We start from the raw sequence: 19542 nt of genomic DNA, 5'->3' as shown, positions 1-19542 counted from the left end.
TGACTTCATATATTGCTGATGATAGACTAGATGCATCCTTAATAGATTAACTTTTTTGTCCAATGTGACAAGGCTTTCATACGCTTTGGCAGATACAAGAGCATAACTGACAGCATTAATACTTGCTAAACATAGTATTACAATCTAATCAGTAATCAACTGCCAAACAAATACTCTCAGTTCTACAACTAAATGACTAAAGGGTGGAAATTACACGGCAGATTCAATATCCGGCTGAGCAGGATGAGCATTTGGACTATCTGTCTTGTACGCATCATAAGCCCTCTCATAATTCTGCTTGAGCTCCTCATGGCGCTTCAGTGAAGCCTCGGAAAACTTTGTCAGCCGATCAAGGACCGTAGTCAGTTTTGAATGTAACCCTTCCACCGCTGCTACCCCTCCACTTGCTTCCTGCTCATTGTTTTCCAGCATCCCACATTCCTGAGACTCACTCAAGGAATGCGGCTCGCTTCCCATTTTAGTTTGATCAGTCTGATGCTCAATTGAGTCACGCAATAGCTGCATTGCTTCTTTAATGGACTTGCATAACTCATCAGTGGGGAGTGACTCCATCATGGCAAGCCAGCCACTGCATAGGACGAAAATCGGAGGGGAGAGTGCCTGGCGGGGAGGAAATGAGACCTTCCGCTTCCGCCTGCGTCGGTCCTGTGGTGGCTGCAGGATGCACTTCTGGAGCCATGCGTTGAGGGCCTCCACATATGACTTCTGAGCCGTGACCCAGATCCTGAAGGTGGACGAAAAGCAATCCATCTCGTTCAAGAGATGCACTGTCGCCTGACGGTGATGCTCTCCTTGTGGCATCGAGGTTGAACTTTTGACATGGTACGCCAGTGAGATTGTAATGAATTGTTTGTGGTGGCATTCCAGCATTGCTTTCCACATCCTGATTAATCTGCGAAAGGAATGTACGGAATTTCAGTGTTCATGTTAATGTGGATAAGAAAAATATACCAAAGTATTGCAAATCAATGTGTCCATAAAACATTTTATAAGCCAGATTAAAGTTAAATGTCAGGCATCAGATAGCTTAGCAAAACAGAGGTTCTTCAGAGAATAACTAGTGAATGATGTAAAAAAAATTATGCCGTTCTCCTGATTTTCAGTATTGTACTACCAAAAAAAAAATTTGGACTAGCGCTGACAGTTTAAACACTTGCATATCTTACACTAAAAAGGTAATATCAAGCAGCAACAAGGAACTACAATTAATAAATCACCCCAAAATCAATGTAAGGCCATACATATCTGAAAACAAAGTTTGCTACTCCCTTCCTATCACAAATAGATATCGTTTTGGACAATGACAAGGTCTTCAAGATGCAACTTTGACCACTAACTTCTATTAAATATATGTATAAAAGCAAAAAAAAAAATAGCAATATTCTAGAAATACTTCTGGGCACACATTACTTCATGTGCTTTGCACGTTAAGACATTTAACAAAGAAAACGACTTTTAGAAAGTTAAAATGTATCCATATGAATAACTTGAGTATTGGACATTCCTTGATTCATTTACATATCCAATTGTTGGGAGCGCAAATTCAACTATGGATAATTCAGCACATGACATGTGTAGGCAATTTCTTACTAAAAGGAAATTAGGGGTATAAGGAAACCTAAGTAGCTCTGTTTGGAAAATCAGTTTTTTCAAAAAGAAAGTATTTACTTCAATACCATAATATTCTAGTGCCCGTCCAAGCAATACTGCAGTTTTTCTCCTTTCTTGTTTTTTTTATTAAAAAAGATTAGGCCTATTTTTCTAATACTTAAAAAATATAGTTTTGAGGATACCATGGTATTCAAAACTACAACATTTGTTAAAGCCAGACACCTCAAACTATATTAAACCATCATATTTTATAAACCACATTATTCTCACAAAATATTAAACTTGTTGACTCAAATAACCAACTCATTTCATTTTCCTTGTCATCTCGTAGATAAAATGTAAGGAAAAAGAGTGAGATGATATTTCCAATATTTAATAAATTTACATAATTGTATCAAAAGTTTTTTTCATGCTTCTATCATGTCAGAAGATATGTTAATTTCTAGGGTTTTCAAAATATTGATTGATGGGGTAAAATGTGGAGTGGACTGTTTAAATGGGTTAGCCTGAAGTTTTTTCGTAAAAAGGTGAAAAAGAGACTATCAGAGAGTTTATAAATATAATATATCGTATGTATGCGGTGGATTATTTTCACCTATAAGACACACTTCCAAAGAACTAAAGTTATGGCATACGAAACCTTCATAAAGACATGAGATGAGATAGGCAGTGCTGGAACCTACCATGTACCACAACCAACTTTCTCTTTCAGATCTTCCCTATCCATGCCTTGTTACTAGTCTAGTCCAAATTGCTCTAGTCTAGTTCAAATTATCCACAGAAGATCCTAGAGAATAGAAAGTTAACAGAGACCAGGCAATTCAGGTTCACGTGTCGGGTAGTCTGCCGCTTTCTAGAAAAATTGCTTGCCCCTAGATGTAGGTTTTGCACATGCTGAGCCGCGCATATGCAGGAGCGAATCCAGCTCATGCTGGCCGTTAGATTCTTCTCGGTGGTCTCTGATGAATGGCAGATGTCGATCCATTCCGCAAAATCAATGGTGGTAGTCGCTCTAGGGATGTTTTGGCGGGAGAACGAAGAAGTGGTAAATCCAAATTTTGAACTGCTACACTATAGTAGTAGAGATAGAGAAATATGATTTTTGAAATTCCGATTTTTATAATTAAAATGATACATAGTGAAAGCTTTAGAAGTTTGACTGAACTAGTGAAGGCATGACCAAAACAACATGTGCTTTTTAAAACAAGAACAACATGTATATTTTATATGGAAAAAGGGGGTATAACTTAGGTAAAAATACCCTTGAACGAGCTCGACAAGTTGTGGCTGCAGTTCTCCATCCCTTATTTTCTCAATTCTTTTTGAGATTACATCAACAGCCTGGATTGCAACAGATACCCTGGAATGCAGATCCTTCACAACAGCCCGAGTCTTATCAATCAGTTTTGCATTCAGACCTTGTGCAAATTGGTTCCGGAGAAGCTTACATTTCTCGTCATAAGTCTTTCTGACATTTTCACTTGCCTGAATAAAAAAAAAGCAGTTTCAACGACTCATTAAACAAATATCAGACATATTTAACGAGCAGCCTTCATTTCACAAATATCAGCCTTTATTCCATTACTTGATAGTTAGCATACAGCATGTAATATACAAAGTACACTTCAACTATTAAACAAATCATTTTTTTACGATTTGTACGGATGAAGTAGTATGTATGCTACATTTTATCAACTCTTCTTCCAAGAGACAGGAGTTGCCAATTAAACCTAGTCTTGCGAACTGCAAGATTAATACGCAAAAAAAAATCACTAGAGATCTACAAAACACCAGCCATTTGTGTAGCAAAATCATGAATTCATGATAGCTAGATAGCTAGCTGAGAGTTAAGATTGGCAAATCATACTAGAAGAGCTTCCTTAAATACTGCAAATTTACCTTGATTTCATCATAGAGTTTTCTCTCCCATGCATGTAGCCTATCCAATGTAGAGGAATGGCTTCCAGACACCATGGCAAATTCCTCAACAAAATCATTATTGCTATCATCAACATCATCTTGTATCATTGAAGTTGTAAGTCGACTTCTAGATGATGATGATAGCGATGAGACTGAACGTTTCCAGGTAACAACATTTGAAACATGCTGTGCAGTTTCTACAGAAACATAACAAAGAGTATTTCTTCAGGCACATATTATTGTAGCAATGACGAGAAAATGTCAGTTATACATTCATCTTGCTTACCCTGGTTGAGATGAATTTGACGATTGCAGCAGACTCGAAGCGCTGATGCAAATCGGGCAGTAGATTTTCCTGGGGAACCTAGGGTTAAGGGGGAAAAAGATTCATCAAACAATCATAAATACCTCACATAAAAAAAGTGAAGAAATCATCTTGTCTTTTTGGTAACACTTTGGTTCGAGAGTCCACCAAATGGTAGCCAATCTTTTTGGCCAAGCCAATTTTGGGTATAACCAAGATACGCCCAAAAATACAAAATCATGTATGATTATCACCTGGTACTTTAGCACATATATCAAGTCTGATCTTCTTTGTCTCAAGCATTCTCGAAACCTCATTCCCGGCTTCGGCAGCACGTATAAAGCGCATTTCGATTTCCTTCATGCTTGACACAAAATCTTTTGCTCGATGAGTGATGAACTCGGAAGGGTCTTCCGTGTCTGTGCGCGACTCTTTTTTCTTGCCGCCTTCATCCGCCTTTGCTACAACCTGCTCAGAAGAAGCTCCTTTGTTAGAAGCATCGGCCGACCCACTTGTTTGACCGATCCCTCTCTTTGTTGCTATGGTTTCCTGCTTCTGCACCGCACTATCATCAACAATCTCTGCATCTGAATGCATTCTAACAGACCTGTTTTCTGGTTCTTCACTCAGTGGCACCAGCTCGGCTTCCCATGACTCTCTCAAACCCTTCAACCTGTTGAAGTCCAGGGTCAGCCCATCCACATTGTTTGACGCAGCACTACCAGCACCATCGAAGAAATCCCACTCCGATGGCAGCGGCGGCGGCATCGGCACAAAGGCAGAGACAGGGGATCCCTGCCCCACAAATTCAGCAGCGGATGGATCGACCGTGAATGTCAAAGGAGCAGTTGCCGCAGCTTTCATGCAGTGTACCCTTGCCAGCGGAGAAGCTCGATGCTGCATCGGGGAGCCGGTGCTCTCCCCCGCCGCGCGAGACGGCGACGGGGACGCCATGGAGGAGTGCGACGGCGACCTGCCCGCCTCCGAAATGGAGAGCGAGGACTCGGGCGTGGAGATGCTGGAGGACTCGGCGTGCCGCCGCAGCGCCGTCCCCACGCTGCGCAGGGAGTGGGTGTACGAGAGGTGCGCCGCCGAGAGCGCGTCCCTGGAGTCGATTGCCCGCTTGATGCGGCGCAGCCGCTCCTTGCACATGACCAGGGCATCTTCGCCGCCGGCTTTGGAGGGCGAGGAACCCATGGATGGAGCTCCGCAAATCTCCTACCTGCAGACAATCGCTGAATGAGAACAGCCACAATCTGAAATCGAGGAAGCTCGGAGTGGGATTTCAGTAGACAATCGATGAATGAGAAGAGCCTCGTACCTCGAACACCAATGCCGGAAGATTTGCGCGCGGGGTGGAGACAGCAGCGAAGGGCGCGATGACGGGAAAACGGCAATGCCGGAGACAAGCGCAAGAGGCGGAGGAGTCGGGGGTAGTCCGGGCTCACTGTATCCAAGAGCTAATCCACCACTCCGCGGTGGCGCCGCGGCGGAGGAGGAAGTGAGCTCCGGCGTGTCTCCGATTTGGGAAGGGGAAGACGAGGGCATTTCGATTTGCAGCAGCAGCAGCAGGAACAACTTACTGGGCTCACCAAGCCGGCCCACTAGGTCCATGTTTGGTGCGGCCTGCCCATTTCAGGTCCAACCATGCATACCATGCATCGAATCCAGTGACGCGGTGATGCTTTTTTCTGAAAGAAAAAAAGCACACACACACACTAACTATATTCCTCCTAAGAAAACACACATACACATTTATACACACACTACATTCGGATGTTGGAATGCTGGTGGATTCATACCAATAGTAGTAATACCAATTTTTTATCGAACCGACTCCCCTCTGGTTGACCGTGGACACAGTCACTCGGTCATTAACCCCAACTCTTCATATTCCTTCGTTTTCTTCTTACTAGGACCCATGCAGAAAACAACACAAGAGAGAGATATGAGGGGAGAGTCCACCTTGCTGGATCCGGTGACAGTGAACCTGGACCGCTCCAGACGTAATAGTGGCGGTGCCAACAGAGGTAAGGAAGTAACTTAGGGTGGGGGTGCGGGGTCATAGGCGCCGGAGATAAACCTGGTGGTAGTGGAGCTCAGGGGGATGGCCGATGCAACGACGAATTGGTGGAGGGGTGATTGCGACGGGGTAGCAAGGAGTCGTGGCAATGCGTGCGTTGCCCATTGGCGGGGAGCCAACGGCTCGGTCGATGGAGGTGGTAGGGGGATGGAGGCATAGGCGGACCTAGCACCCTTGTTGCCCGGGCAGCCGCCCGGGCTTCCGGCCGGCCGGCAGGCTTATTTTTGCCCATAATTTGTATGTATTTGATACAAAATTAGCACACTAAGCCTATTTTGCCCAGGCTTCAAAAAATTTCTGGGTCCGCTTATGGATGGAGGGGTTTGTGATGATGTGGTGGCGGCGCTCCTGATTTTCCCCATCCTCTCCGGCGAGTTGCGTTAGTACACGTTCGCGTCCTCTTCCCATAGCCATTCGAACATCTACAAGACAAAATGTCGTCGAAACTATTTCCATGGCCACATGTGACCGTAAGCTAGCTAGTCCCCATTTTTCATATTGATGCATGAGATACCTATAAGATGCAAATACAGTATAAAGCAATAAGCACACTATATTTGGCATATTTGAATACTCACTTATATAATTAATTATCTCCCTAATTTCTACTCCTTCCTGTGTATAGATCATGCATGTACCCTAAACCCTAATATTATAAACATGTATTATTAGTATGTAATACTTTCTAATGGTATATTTTTTATGTTGTATAATTATTATATTTATTAAATTAATGATCTAGGTGGAGGGAATATACTTGGTGAAAAGAGGGTATTGGCCCGCTCATGTGTTAAAATTTGTGTTGTTTGCCTGAAGAAGAAATGTACATACAAGAGTTGATGAGCGAAACCATGGCAAAGATTTAGGGGTAGTAAAGTTACTGCTGGAAGCTACTTCGACTTCACCTTTTGACTACCACCAATGAAGCCCTCGCCCCAAATAAGCGTCGAATGTTGACTCATGCCAACGATAGACAACTTTGACTTTGACGGCGAGCAACATATGAGAAATATGCAGGGATTGCGCTGGCTGAGCCTTTCCCAAAATGCCACTGGTTGGTCATTATCGTTACCATCTGGACACGTTTTACCGCAGTTGTGTGTCCACAACAAGAGTTATATACATTTTTGGTACCACAACTTACACTGGACGTGCAGTTTAATACCACAACTTGCAAAACGAGCATCTGGAGTACCACAACTTGCACCGAACCAGCAAATAGGTCCACGACCAATTGAGAGCGGCCATGTGCCATTGTGATTTTTGCAAAAAACTCCCTTTATATTTTTCTCCCGCAAATGTGACCTTGTTGCTTTTTTACATGCGGACCCCATAGAAAAAACTGAAAACAAAGTAGCGATGCTCCAATTCGAACTCGTTACATGGAGCAGCCTCAAAACAAGTTGCCACCGACCCAAACAACACTTCGGTTAATTCTTGTCGGATTTCATTATATTATACGATTACTGTACGGCACATGCATCTCCAAATAGGCTTTAAATACATGTATAGATGATACACATCGTTCCAACTTCTAACAAACTAAGCTAGTATATCTTCTCCAAACACATGAATAGCAATAAGTGAGCTACGTACAATTTTTATAGATAAAAGATCAAAGACCCGACGTTAAATTAAAAACGTCTTTAACCGAGAAATAGATACATGATGTTGAGCCTAGCTTACAAGGTAGAACTACACACAAGACAAGGTTCATCCTAGGAAACACCAGCCGACAACGCGAGCAGCTGACATGACTATTACAGCCTACAAAGAAGAAGAGGAAGTGCATTACAGGATATGTTGTTGGACCGATGTTCACCCTAGCACGGGCGAACTGACAACCACCGCAACCGACGAGATAGCAGCACCATCGCAAACGCCACCGGCGGCCGGCCACCACCAAGAATCGACCAACAAAGCTCACCGCCAATAAGGAACACCAAGGATGAGCACTTTGAGAAACACCGTGGTTCAGCACACAAAGGAAGCTTTGCCGAGGAGGGCAGACCGAGGCGGATCTCCGCCACCTAAACAATGGAGCGCCACACAGCGTGAGAACTCCAAGGTGGCATATTCAAGAAGATGACGACACAAAAGCATCGCTGCCACCCAACCCGGGGATCTTGAGTGTTTACCCGGAGACTGTGAAGTGACCGCACCGCCACCACGACGCCTCCAAGAAGGGAACGATGGTCGCGGACACCGCCGTAGTGACCCAGAAGGGCAAGGGTTCCCCCTAGCAGACGTGGAAGGCGACGATATGAGGAGGCGAGGACATGCATAGCCTCTCATAGTCGTATCCTGCAGCCAGCGGCATGGACGCTTACACTGGTTGTCATGGGTGATCGATCGGGTAAATCCGTCTCCTACATAGTCCTCTAGCCATGCCATTGTTGCTTCTGTGGTACTCGCTGAGGTGCTCATCTTGGTGATGTATGTGGGCTCCTGTTGTCATCCTCTTTCTTGTGCTCCGCTGCTAAACACACACCACATCGTGGTGGTCGGCGGTGCCAGTCTGGCACCACATCGTGGCCATGACGATGTCATCATGTCCGGTACCGTCCACAATTCACGCCTCGTTCTATGTTGTGCTCTTTTATGGCGAGGGGTTCCCTCGTTGCTGTAGCATGTGGTAGTGCAACACCCGCTTGTTCTTTGGCTCTCTACCGACTCATTACGGCAACCGTCGACGCCATCGTGTGCGTCTCCTACGATGCCACCATGCTTCGGACTATCAGCAAACACAGCAGACATATTTCAACAAGTCTTCACAAAAGTAACATCCTATCACGTAGTGTACCTAGCTCGCGTTATTGCTATTCACGTCCTTGGAGAAGATATATTAACTTAGTTTGTTAGAAGTTAAAACGATGTGAATATCTCTATACATGTATTTAAGCCTATTTGGAGATGCCCGCGTCCATACATACAGCAATCGTATAATATAGTGAAGTCCGACCACAATTCACGAAAGTGTTTTCTGGCTCGGTGGCAACCTTGTCTTTGAGGGTGCTCCAGGTAATGAGTTCGATTCCTAGCAAGCGCTACTTTGTTTTCAATTTTCCTATGTTGTGGGACCTACATGTAAAAAAACAACAAGCTCACATTTGTGAGAGAAAATATAAAGGGTGTTTTTTTGCAAAAATTACAATGCCATATGTCCGCTCCTGATTGGTCGTGGACCTATTTGCTCGCTCGGTGCAAGTTGTGGTACTCATATGCTCGTTTTGCAAGTTGTGGTACTAAACTGCAAGTCCAGTGCAAGTTATGGTATCAAAAATGTATATAACTCCCGCAACAACACAACAAAAGCACGCACCATTGGACACGTTAGGAAGACCGACTACCAAAACCCGAGCTGTGACGCAAACTACGCAACGCCCCCGGGCAGCTGCCCCGGCAACGAATCGCTGTATGTTAGAATGCTTGTGGATCCATAGCAATAGTAGTAGTTGGTTCTAAGCCGCCGGTTTCCCGTTAATTAACCGTCGATTTTCTCCCACTATTTTAAATAAAATGAGACAATATTGTCAGTTGTGTTTAACAAAAAAAAAATAGTAGTAGCAGCAATTTTGACAAGTTAAAGTAATGGAACCACAGTACTCACTTGTATAATTAGCATCTTCTCTTTTCTGTGGCGGTTTTGGGTCGATGGCCCTTTGGGATTAAAACGTGTGTTCTGTGTGGCATGAAAAAAAAAAAAGAGTTGGCGTGTATGGTGTGGGATGAGCGAAGCCATGACAAGGCTTTAGAGGTTCTCAGGTTTACGGCTGGGAGCTAACCCGCAGCGTAGCTGCCCTCCGGCCGACGGCACCCGTGACGGGCCCGCAACATAATCTCTCTCCGTCACTGAAAGGACGGCCCGCACACACACACAGTTCATCTGATATGGATCTGACTTATCCGACATGATATACGAGAGAGCAAGCTCGCTCGTAGAAGCAGCCACTGGAATCCAAGAGTCAGCTAATTCCAGGGCAGATCCCACTTGCCACGGCCTCCCAGCTCAACACCACCTCAAACACGCCAACTCTCCGCCCTCCGTAGCTGGAGTCACAGGCGTGCACCACCACGCCCGGCTGGTGAACGTTACGGGTCGCACGCTTATGTACCGGTGCGCACAGTGCTAGACTAGCGGTATGGTACTAATTATTTTTGTTGACACGGAAGCGATGTGGTATATTTTTGCTTTGGTAACCACTCGGGCTAACGCTAGCACGCGGCCCGCCAATATAAAGGCCAGGCATACGCCAAAAGAGTAGCCCATTAGATCATCTTGAATTCTTGATCACGTAGGTGTAAAAATTTGGTCATATACACCACTTGGGAGCCGGAAAAAAAAACTAGATCAGATGGTATAAGTTTTAAAAAGTTGTCATAAAAGTGATCCCAATTATACACCAGGTGTACAATTTGCACCAGGTGGTGCAAATATACATCACTTGGGGCTGGTGGTGTAAAAAAAGCGAATGGCCACACGCCTCTCCAATTGCCACTTTGTCTTTTTCTGCTCCCACCCCCGCCGGTGGCCAAATCCGGCCTGTCGCCACCAGGATTCGTTCCACCGTCGCTTCCCCGCCGCACCTCACCAAAGTCGCCCCGCGGCTCGAGATGGCCAAAAACGCCCTGCCGTGGCCATAGTTTCCCCCCGCTCACCAACCCGATTCTGGCTCGCTGCGGCCATCTGTCGGGGTTCTGCAGGGCCGCCCGGCACTAGGCATCGTCGATCTGTTGTACGGGATCCCCTGCACTGTCGATTTCGGCCAGAATCGACGGGGGAGTGACCGCCTCTACCTCGCCCCGCCGTCCCACCGTCTCCCGTCGGCCTCGCCCTGCCTATCCCGCCTCACGTTGATGCCGAGGCTCCTGGCGGCCTCCAACCCCTTTGTCCCGCCTTTGACACATTTATGTACCGCCGACGGCCACGCAGCTCCGGGTCGCACAGCCGGTGTCCGGCGGTTTTCCAAAGGTAAATTCTTGATCGTCTCCCCCACAAGTAAGAAAAGAACAAGATTTTCACTCTGCTCAAGCGGCAGCTACGAAGGATGTGGAGCGTGCATTAGGCATTTTGCAATCCCAATTCACTACTGTGAGAGGTCCGGCGAAGTTCTGGGAGTAGGAGATCCTCCGGTACATCATGATGGCTTGCGTGATCATGCAAAAGATGATCATCGAGATGGTCAAGGTTTGAATGACCATCACTATGAGTTGATGGGGCATCTAGTGCAGCCGTGTCCCCAGCAAGACCGTGTCACCCGCTTCGTTGAGTAATATCACGCAATTCGGGATGAAGATACCCATGAAGATGTTCAGAAGGATCTCATGTAGGAGTGGTGGGCATGATGGGGGTGACGGAAGAGTGGTGGTTATCATTGAATTGTGTGATTAACTATTGTGTTTTTTTTTTTGATGAACTATGTGTGTTTGTGTTAAACTATGCCTATTTGTGAGCTGGTATAGTTTTGCTTTGGTGACCACTCGGTGTGCCTCGGCTCGGGAGGTTCCGTGGCGGCGCGGGTCTTCGGGTAGCACAGCGGCGGCCGGCGAGCTGGCAATGGCGCGGCTGCTTGGCGGCGGGGCGGCAAGGTGGCGCACGACGAGGCTCTCTCGACCCAGAGTTGGGCCCTCGGGGGCCCATCTGGGGCTGGGCGGGCCGGGTTCTGGCAGGCAAGCGAGGTGTCCAGAGCTGAGGCTGGGTGAGGTGGAGGCGCGCGTCCAGCAGCATCCCGACGGGGGCTTCACGAGCATGGACTAGGTGGGTCTATGCTCGGCCGGGCCAGGAGGGCCTGGTGTGCCCCTTGCCGGCATGTCCGGATGGCGGTGGAGGACGTTCCCTCCAGCGTGGCCACTACCTCATTGCTCCTCGCCTTCGAGATCCTCCTTCGGCTCGCTGGCCTCGGTTTGTTGGCCGCGGTAAGGCGGCGATGGTGGTTCTAAAGTCGTGGTGGCGCATGTTGGTGGGTGGTGAGTTTGGTGGAGCACAATGGAACGTCCAGGATAAGGGTGCAAGGGTCGGGAGAAATCTCTGTCGGGTTGGCCGACACCGACGCGGTGACACCCACGGGTGTCACCCTTCCTTCCTAAAGGGCGTTGGGTGAAGCCCTTCTTCCTTGCCCTTGTGCGTACTGAGGAAATCCTAGGACTACTCTGGGTAGCAGCGTAGGTGCTGCTTAGTACGCGGCGTTTTAGAATGCGAACGTGTTGGAAATTCTCCGGAGGGCGCAGAAGTATCTCAAAATCAAATTCAAAATTTGTTGGTGAAGTTAGAAATAGACAGGCGGAAAACCAAAACTGATCTCGGGTGCATATGTACCCTATATGTATAAAACATATTTCAAAAACGTAAAAAATTTAGGAAAAACAATTTAGCATGTAGAGAGACATGTTCTATGTGGGCGCCTCAAATTTCACATAAAACCGACAATTTTTATATCCTGTGTAAAAAAGATAAACAATGCTTCGAGAAATAAACTATTTTTGCACCAAAAATTAATCATTTTTGCACAGGGCACAAAACATATCGGTTTTTGCTGAAACAATTTTATGAGCATGTAACATGTCAAGGTATACGCAAACCATTTTTATTTGTATTTTTTGACATTTGTAATATGTTTAATATGCATTTCAAATAAAGGGTGCATATGCAGGCGGGTGCAGAAACACCCTGTCCACACACAGGCTCTTACTTTCCATATCCAATGGAGAGCGCATTTTTTAGCTGACCAAAACTACAAGGATAGTATATGTAAATCCCTCCTAACAATTTCAATTTTTTTTTTTTTGCAAAACAAGCATTTCAATAGAAATCAGCTGAAGACTACAACTGTTTTGCTTATTAGGCATACCATACACAAATAACTCACACGAGCCAGCAACGTATCCTCACCAGGTTCACAACACTCACCAGCAAGCAATGTATCCCCTCCAGGTTCAAAGAAACTGAAAATTGTTTAGTCACTATCCAAGAGATGGCCAAAACAGCTTTTCGTTACATTTTGATCGTTGTCTAAGCACCCGAAGATGATCAGAGTAGAATGTTTATACTACACTTTTGTCTGCTGAAGCATGAAGGTAGATATAGTTACTAGTTTCTGCCCAGCAGCTTCTCAAACTTAGCAAACAAACGAAATGCAATACAAAATGACAATGCTTGTCCTGAAGCCCAAAATGTTCAAATCGTGTTGGATCTTTCTTGTCCTTCCTGGATGCACACTAACTGGGAGTTCGTTATATATTATGCCAGTCATATTCAAGAATAGTGACCTCATACTCAGGACAAAATGCTTAGTGCCCGAAAAACAAAATAGGCAAGAAGAAAGCATGCAAATGAAAGTTCCACTACAAGACTCCCATTTCATTTAACTGTAGGACTGTAGTTCAGCTCATACTCTTCAGGTATGAGAAGTATGGGCCAACATATTAACCCTTTTAATTATGTATGTTGACTACATTCTAGAGCTGTGCCAATTTAAATATCCCCATTGCAATGTGGTACTGAGAAATGCTACTAAGATGGATGCCAAAGATAACAGCTCCAAAATTTTAATTAAGACTCAACCAATCAACAATACAGAATGACAAGGCTGGTTTCATAATCAGACTGACGATTTCCCTTCAAAAATGGCACTGACTGATTCATTCAAAATTGATAAAATCACACCTGTAGTAACATAATTAAAGATATTGTATAACCAAACTGCAAACCTCCTTATTTCTACCTTGAGATAAACGATAATAACCTGAGCCAACCTTTACTGCAATTGCCACACTGTATCAGCTTCAAGGGCGAAAACCCAAATCAGGCTCCATCGATCAACGTATTGCTACAAATTCTATGGCTGCTGCTTGGCGTCGCGGTACCCAGCATCCACAAGGACCTTCTCCTTCCTGGCAAGCTCAATGTCATTATCGACCATCATCTCGACTAGCTGCTGGAACCCAACCTTGGGCTTCCACCCAAGTTCTCTCCTCGACTTGGATGAATCCCCCTGGAGGCTGTCCACCTCTGCAGGGCGAAAGTACTTCTTGTCAATGACCACATGATCTTTCCAGTCCAGCCCGGCGTACCCAAAGGCAGCCTGCAAGAACTCCTCCACAGTATGGGATTCTTCAGTGGCGACAACATAGTCACCAGGCTTGTCCTGCTGCAGCATCAGCCACATTGCCTCAACGTAATCCCCGGCGAAGCCCCAATCCCTGGCGGCGGAGAGGTTGCCGAGGAAGACCTTGGTCTGGAGGCCGACCTTGATGCGGCCGACAGCACGGGTGATCTTGCGGGTGACGAAGTTCTCGCCGCGGCGGGGGGACTCGTGGTTGAAGAGCACGCCGTTGCAGGCGAAGATGCCGTAGGCCTCGCGGTAGTTGACGGTGTACCAGTGCGCGGCGACCTTGGCGGCGGCGTAGGGCGAGCGGGGGTGGAAGGGCGTGGTCTCGCTCTGCGGCGGCGGGGTGGAGCCGAACATTTCAGAGGATCCGGCCTGGTAGTAGCGCATGGGCTTGGAGGAGAGGCGGACTGCCTCGAGGAGGCGGAGGGCGCCGGTGGCGGTGACGTCGGCGGTGTAGTCCGGGATCTCGTAGGAGACGGCGACGTGGGACTGCGCGGCGAGGTTGTAGACCTCGTCGGGCAGGACGTGGTCGAGCGCGCGGCGGAGGGAGGAGGCGTCCGAGAGGTCGGCGTAGTGGAGGCGCATCGGCGGCCGGTCCGCCGAAGGGGCGGCGTGAGGGTCGTGGTAGATGTGGTCGAGCCGCTGCGTGTTGAAGTTGGAGGAGCGGCGGATCAGGCCGTGCACCTCGTACCCCTTGGAGAGGAGCAGCTCCGTCAGGTAGCTGCCGTCCTGCCCCGTGATGCCCGTCACCAGCGCCACCTTCCGCGGCGGCGCCAGGGAACGGGGCACCGAGGGGCTCTCCTCGCCGGCGGCGGCGCCGTTGGAGTGCGGCGTTGAGGAGTCGGCCATTTTCTTGGTTAGATCTGGGAGGGTGGAGGGAAGGGGGATATGGACTGGGGTGAAGAAGAAGTGAGCGGGCCCATGAGTATTTGTAGGGCCGGAAGACTTCAGGGTTTGGGTCAGCTTCTGAAAAAATTGAACAGCGACAGAAATGGGAGAGGGAGGGAGGGCTGGAGGGGAATTGGGGTTAAACCCTAATTTGATTTTTAGACATAAGAGCCATCTCCACTCGAAACTCCCGTACGAGATCCGGCGTTTGCTTGTATAGAGGCATGTCGGCGATTTTTTTTATTATAGGGGGGAGTATGGCCCAGTCATAGCCCTCATTTTGGCTCTATTGGTGGTTCCAACGCGTGGCATGTTTTCGTGGCACCCTCGGTTGCCTTCCTATAGGCTGGGGTTGGTCTGAGGGCGCTGGATAAAGAAAATTTTGCATCGGCGCAAATTTCGTTTGTAGGGGACGAGGGTGGGAGCATTTTCTCTCTCCATCGTCCCCATTTTAGCTTTTTTTTGGTTGTTTGGGGAGGGCAGGGGGAGATGCTCTAAGAGCATCTTCAACAGAGGGAGAAAACTTCACTCCCCAAAACACTTTTTTGCAGAAGAGAGAGAGAAGTTGTTGACATTTCATAAAACTGTAAAGGTAGCAAAAGAAGAAAATTGTAGCCACAAATTTTTTGTGTTGTCCAATTAACTATGAAGCTTTGAGCTCAATATTTCACCGTTGAAACAAACCATACATAATTAAAATAATTGTTGCAATTCAATACATAAATAAGTTCATCACAATACAACCAATGAACAAATAAGTTTGAGTATAAGTTATAGGTTCAAATAAATAACATAGTTCATCATAATACAACCATCAAACAAATATGTTCAACAAATAAATCAATTGTTGCCACGTATATTTCAAAGCTCCTCAATCAAGTCATCCCGGACTAGGGTATGCATCCCATGGTTATCGATCGGCATGTGCGCTTGAGAAACCTTTGGATTATAGCTTCACCAAGTCTTTTTGACCGAATTCTTCTTACCATAAACTCATAAACATATGGCAACTCTTGGCCACACTCGTCTTATATAATCAGTTATGCATGATTATAGCGGTTGTCACAATCTTTCCCAAAGTTTTCTCATCCTAGAACTTGGCCAGTCCTCGCACAATGGCAAACCGAGATAGTGAAACCCAAAAGGCTCGCTCCGCATCTTTTCCACATGCAGCTTGCATTGTAGTGAAGTGAAAGTCCTTTTAACATTGGGGGCTTAACATTGGCTTCACAAATATTGCCCACCGAAGGTAAATTCTATCAGCAAGATAATACTCCCATTGTGTACTTGTGGGCATTAAGCATGAACTCAAGATGGCGTACCTCTCCATTAGCAAACCTAGGAAAGAGTGGTGGTTGATTCAATACATTGATATCATTGCAAGATCACTTGATGCAAAAAAAAAAAGCATGCCAAATCTACTAGTTCCTCCAGGGGTGGAAATTTCAGGGTGAATTGGTTGAGCCCGCGCCTCGGATATCATTGTATGAACAGTTTATCCATGCGCATCATGAGATCCGTGACTAGGACACTCACAATCAACTTCAAACAGATTTGAGCTTATGCAGGCTCACGTAGGAAACAATTAGCCATCTCCACTATTTTTATTCGATTTTATTTGCTTGTGAACTATGTTGTTTAATTTATTGTGAACTATTTAAATTTATTTGATAGTAAACTACATTATTGTGTTATGTTCAAAATGGCCAAAATTGCTGAAAAAAGGGGGAAATGGCATGTTTAGACCAAATGGGGTGCCCGACTGGGTGCACCCCTTCCCCCCGCCCACACAAGCACATCACCACCACCGCAAGAGGGCAAGGGGAGGAGAATGGTCTATGGCATGTCCGCGGACCTGTCAAAATGGACACTTGGTCTCCAAAATGGGTCGGCCTGCTGGACATGGCCCAAGGTAAAAAGTGCTTGGGCAAGATTTTATTTTCGAAACGTCTTCTCTTAGTGAAAAAATTAAGTGATAAATTTCTTAACCGACCAGGATGCAAAGTAGATTACGTGTAGTATTATTTGGGATTAAACCCCTATATTTTTAGTTTTTGTTTCTAATTTTTATATATTTGACCAAATCTGGTTCTTCAGGATCTTAGCATGATGACTTTCCGTTTCAACAAGCATTGCCCGGATCCGGTGATGGAGGGTGAGAACGGTGGCGCGCCTTCGACTCATGCCAGTGTTTCTGGTCGTCGCTAGATGGTCTAAGAATCTACTTGTATTTTATTACTTTTTTTGGTTCTTTGTACCACTATGGATGGATGGCTATCAACGGGTCGGTGGACTTTCGCAAAAAATCATTTATAGTTGGGTTGTTAATGTGATACCTTACCTAGGCAACTGAGCATGCATATCACCCAATCATCTGCATTTTCGATTGGGCGGATGTCCAATTGTGCCTCTCTGGTCCCTAGTTATCCACTATATTAGTATTTTGACGATTGGTAACTTTATATAAACCAAACATGGTTGGATTACACTACAGCAAGACATCGAGAAAAATCCAAAGATTCTCGCTATCTTCATATCAACTCTGCACCTCCCATATCTTGGGAGAGCGGGACTTGCACACGGGCACACATGAGGTGGACATGGACGATGGAGCCACACGGGTGATGGAGACGAAGTCCTAACATAAGAGGTTGGGCTTGGTTGAGTCGGTGTGAAATATCAGGGTGCCAAGCGGGAGAAGAGGCCGGAGGAGGGAGCTTTGATTCCTCCCTATTTCAAGGTCTTGTGTGAACTTCCTTCTCCCCCTCTAGCCTTGAAACATATTAGGGGCGTGATACGTCCAAAACGTATCTACTTTCCCGAACACTTTTGCTATTTTTTGCCTCTAATTTGTATATTTTGGATACAACTAACACGGACTAAGGTTGTTTTCAGCAGAATTGCTCTGGTGTCTCGTTTTTGTGCAGAAACTCAACTTTCAGGAAAATCCCCGGAATTAATGTCAAAGGGCCTATTTTCCCAGAAGAATCACGGAGCCAGAAGGGCAGGCCAGGGGGAGGCCCACGGCCTCTAGGCCATAGGCCGGCGCGGCCTAGGAGGGGGGCGCGCCGCCTTATGGTGGCGACGCCTCGTGCAGCCCCAGGTGCCCCCTCTCGGACTACTTAAGGGCTTCGACCTAAAAACGCACGGGGGTTAGACGAAATCGCCAGAAAACATCCAGAACACCGCCGCCATCGCGAAACTCTGTCTCGGGACCAGAAACTCCGTTCTGGCACCTCGCCGGGACGGGGAGTTGGAGGAGATCATCGCCATCATCACCACCGACGCCTCTCCATCGACCAGCCATGTTTCCCCCATCCATGTGTGAGTAATTCCCCCGCTGTAGGCTGAAGGGGATGGTAGGGATTGGATGAGATTGGTCATGTAATAGCATAAGATTGTTAGGGCATAGTGCCTAGTATCCGTAATTGGTACTTTTATGATATTGTTGCAACTTGTTATGCTTAATGCTTGTCACTAGGGCCCGAGTGCCATGATCTCAGATCTGAACATGTTATTGTTTCATGATGATATTCATTGTTTTATGATCTTACCTGCAAGTTGTATACACATGCCACTGTCCGGAACCCGAGGCCCCAAAGTAACAGAAATTGGGACAACCAGAGGGGAAGGCGGTGATATGAGGATCACATGTGTTCACGGAGTGTTAATGATTTGCTCCGGTGCTCTATTAAAAGGAGTACCTTAATTTCCTGTAGATTCCCTAGAGGCCCGGCTGCCACCGGCTGGTAGGACAAAAGATGTTGTGCAAGTTTCTCATTGCGAGCACGTACGACTAAATATGGAACACATGCCCATTGATTGATTAGTACTTGGATACCGTTTTATTATTATCTGCAAATGCCATATCTTGATTGTTACATGAGTTTATCTCATCCATGCAACGCCCGTTCATCCATCCCTGTGCCTACAGTATTTTAATCCTGCTATTTACTATAATCACTACTGTTGTCTTTGTTACTCTGATGCTGATATTTCACTACTGCTACTGCTTCGCTATAAAGCTGTTACCTCTTGATAAACTCTTGCGAGCAAGTCTGTTTCCGAGATGCGAGCTGAATTGACAACTCCGTTGTTAAGGCTTACAAATATTCTTTGGCTCCCCTTGTGTCGAATCAATAAATTGGGTTTTACTTCCCTCGAAGACTGTTGCGATCCCCTATACTTGTGGGTCATCAAGACTATTTTCACGGCGCCGTTGCTGCGGGAGCATAGCTTTATTTGCAAGTTCACTTGGATTGATATTGTTCGCTGCAAATTCTCCATCATGGGTAAACCTCGCGATACTAAAGTCGCCATATTACCATCCACTACAAGAAAAGGTACAACTACGAGTACCGCTGTTGCTCTTGATTCACCATACGTGATAAGTAAACTTGTTTCACCACCACAAGCTTCAAATCTTTGGTACTTCGCTGAATCTGAAAATTCCTCTTATAATTTTGATGATGCTTCTACTGTGCTTGATAATGATGGTTCATTAGGATCTTTTCTAGATGCTACGATTGCTAGGTCTAGACAAATTGAAAATACTTGAAACTCCTAATGAAAATGCTGCTACACTGTTAATTCACCCGAGTCTCATT

The 19542-nt window shown here is 46.2% G+C and overlaps 2 protein-coding genes across 2 annotated transcripts; both read right to left on the bottom strand.

Annotated features, from left to right (window-relative positions):
- Window positions 1-210: 210 nt before the first annotated feature.
- On the bottom strand, window positions 211-5053 carry LOC124705124 (protein ROLLING AND ERECT LEAF 2-like). The gene is made up of 5 exons (XM_047237040.1): window positions 4111-5053; window positions 3839-3916; window positions 3532-3749; window positions 2894-3117; window positions 211-913 (listed from the first exon to the last, which is right to left on the bottom strand). Exons 1-5 carry the CDS (start codon window positions 5051-5053, stop codon window positions 211-213), a joined length of 2166 nt encoding a protein of 721 aa, XP_047092996.1.
- Window positions 5054-13529: 8476 nt separating this feature from the next.
- LOC124668886 (GDP-mannose 4,6 dehydratase 1-like) lies at window positions 13530-14918 on the bottom strand. The gene has a single exon (XM_047205804.1). It carries the CDS (start codon window positions 14894-14896, stop codon window positions 13775-13777), a length of 1122 nt encoding a protein of 373 aa, XP_047061760.1. The 5' UTR covers window positions 14897-14918; the 3' UTR covers window positions 13530-13774.
- Window positions 14919-19542: the final 4624 nt, after the last annotated feature.

Source organism: Lolium rigidum, chromosome 1 (genome assembly GCF_022539505.1).
Source record: "Lolium rigidum isolate FL_2022 chromosome 1, APGP_CSIRO_Lrig_0.1, whole genome shotgun sequence".
Taxonomy (NCBI): domain Eukaryota; kingdom Viridiplantae; phylum Streptophyta; class Magnoliopsida; order Poales; family Poaceae; genus Lolium; species Lolium rigidum.
Note: the sequence above shows the minus strand (reverse complement) of the source record. Positions and strands in the feature narration are given on the sequence as shown.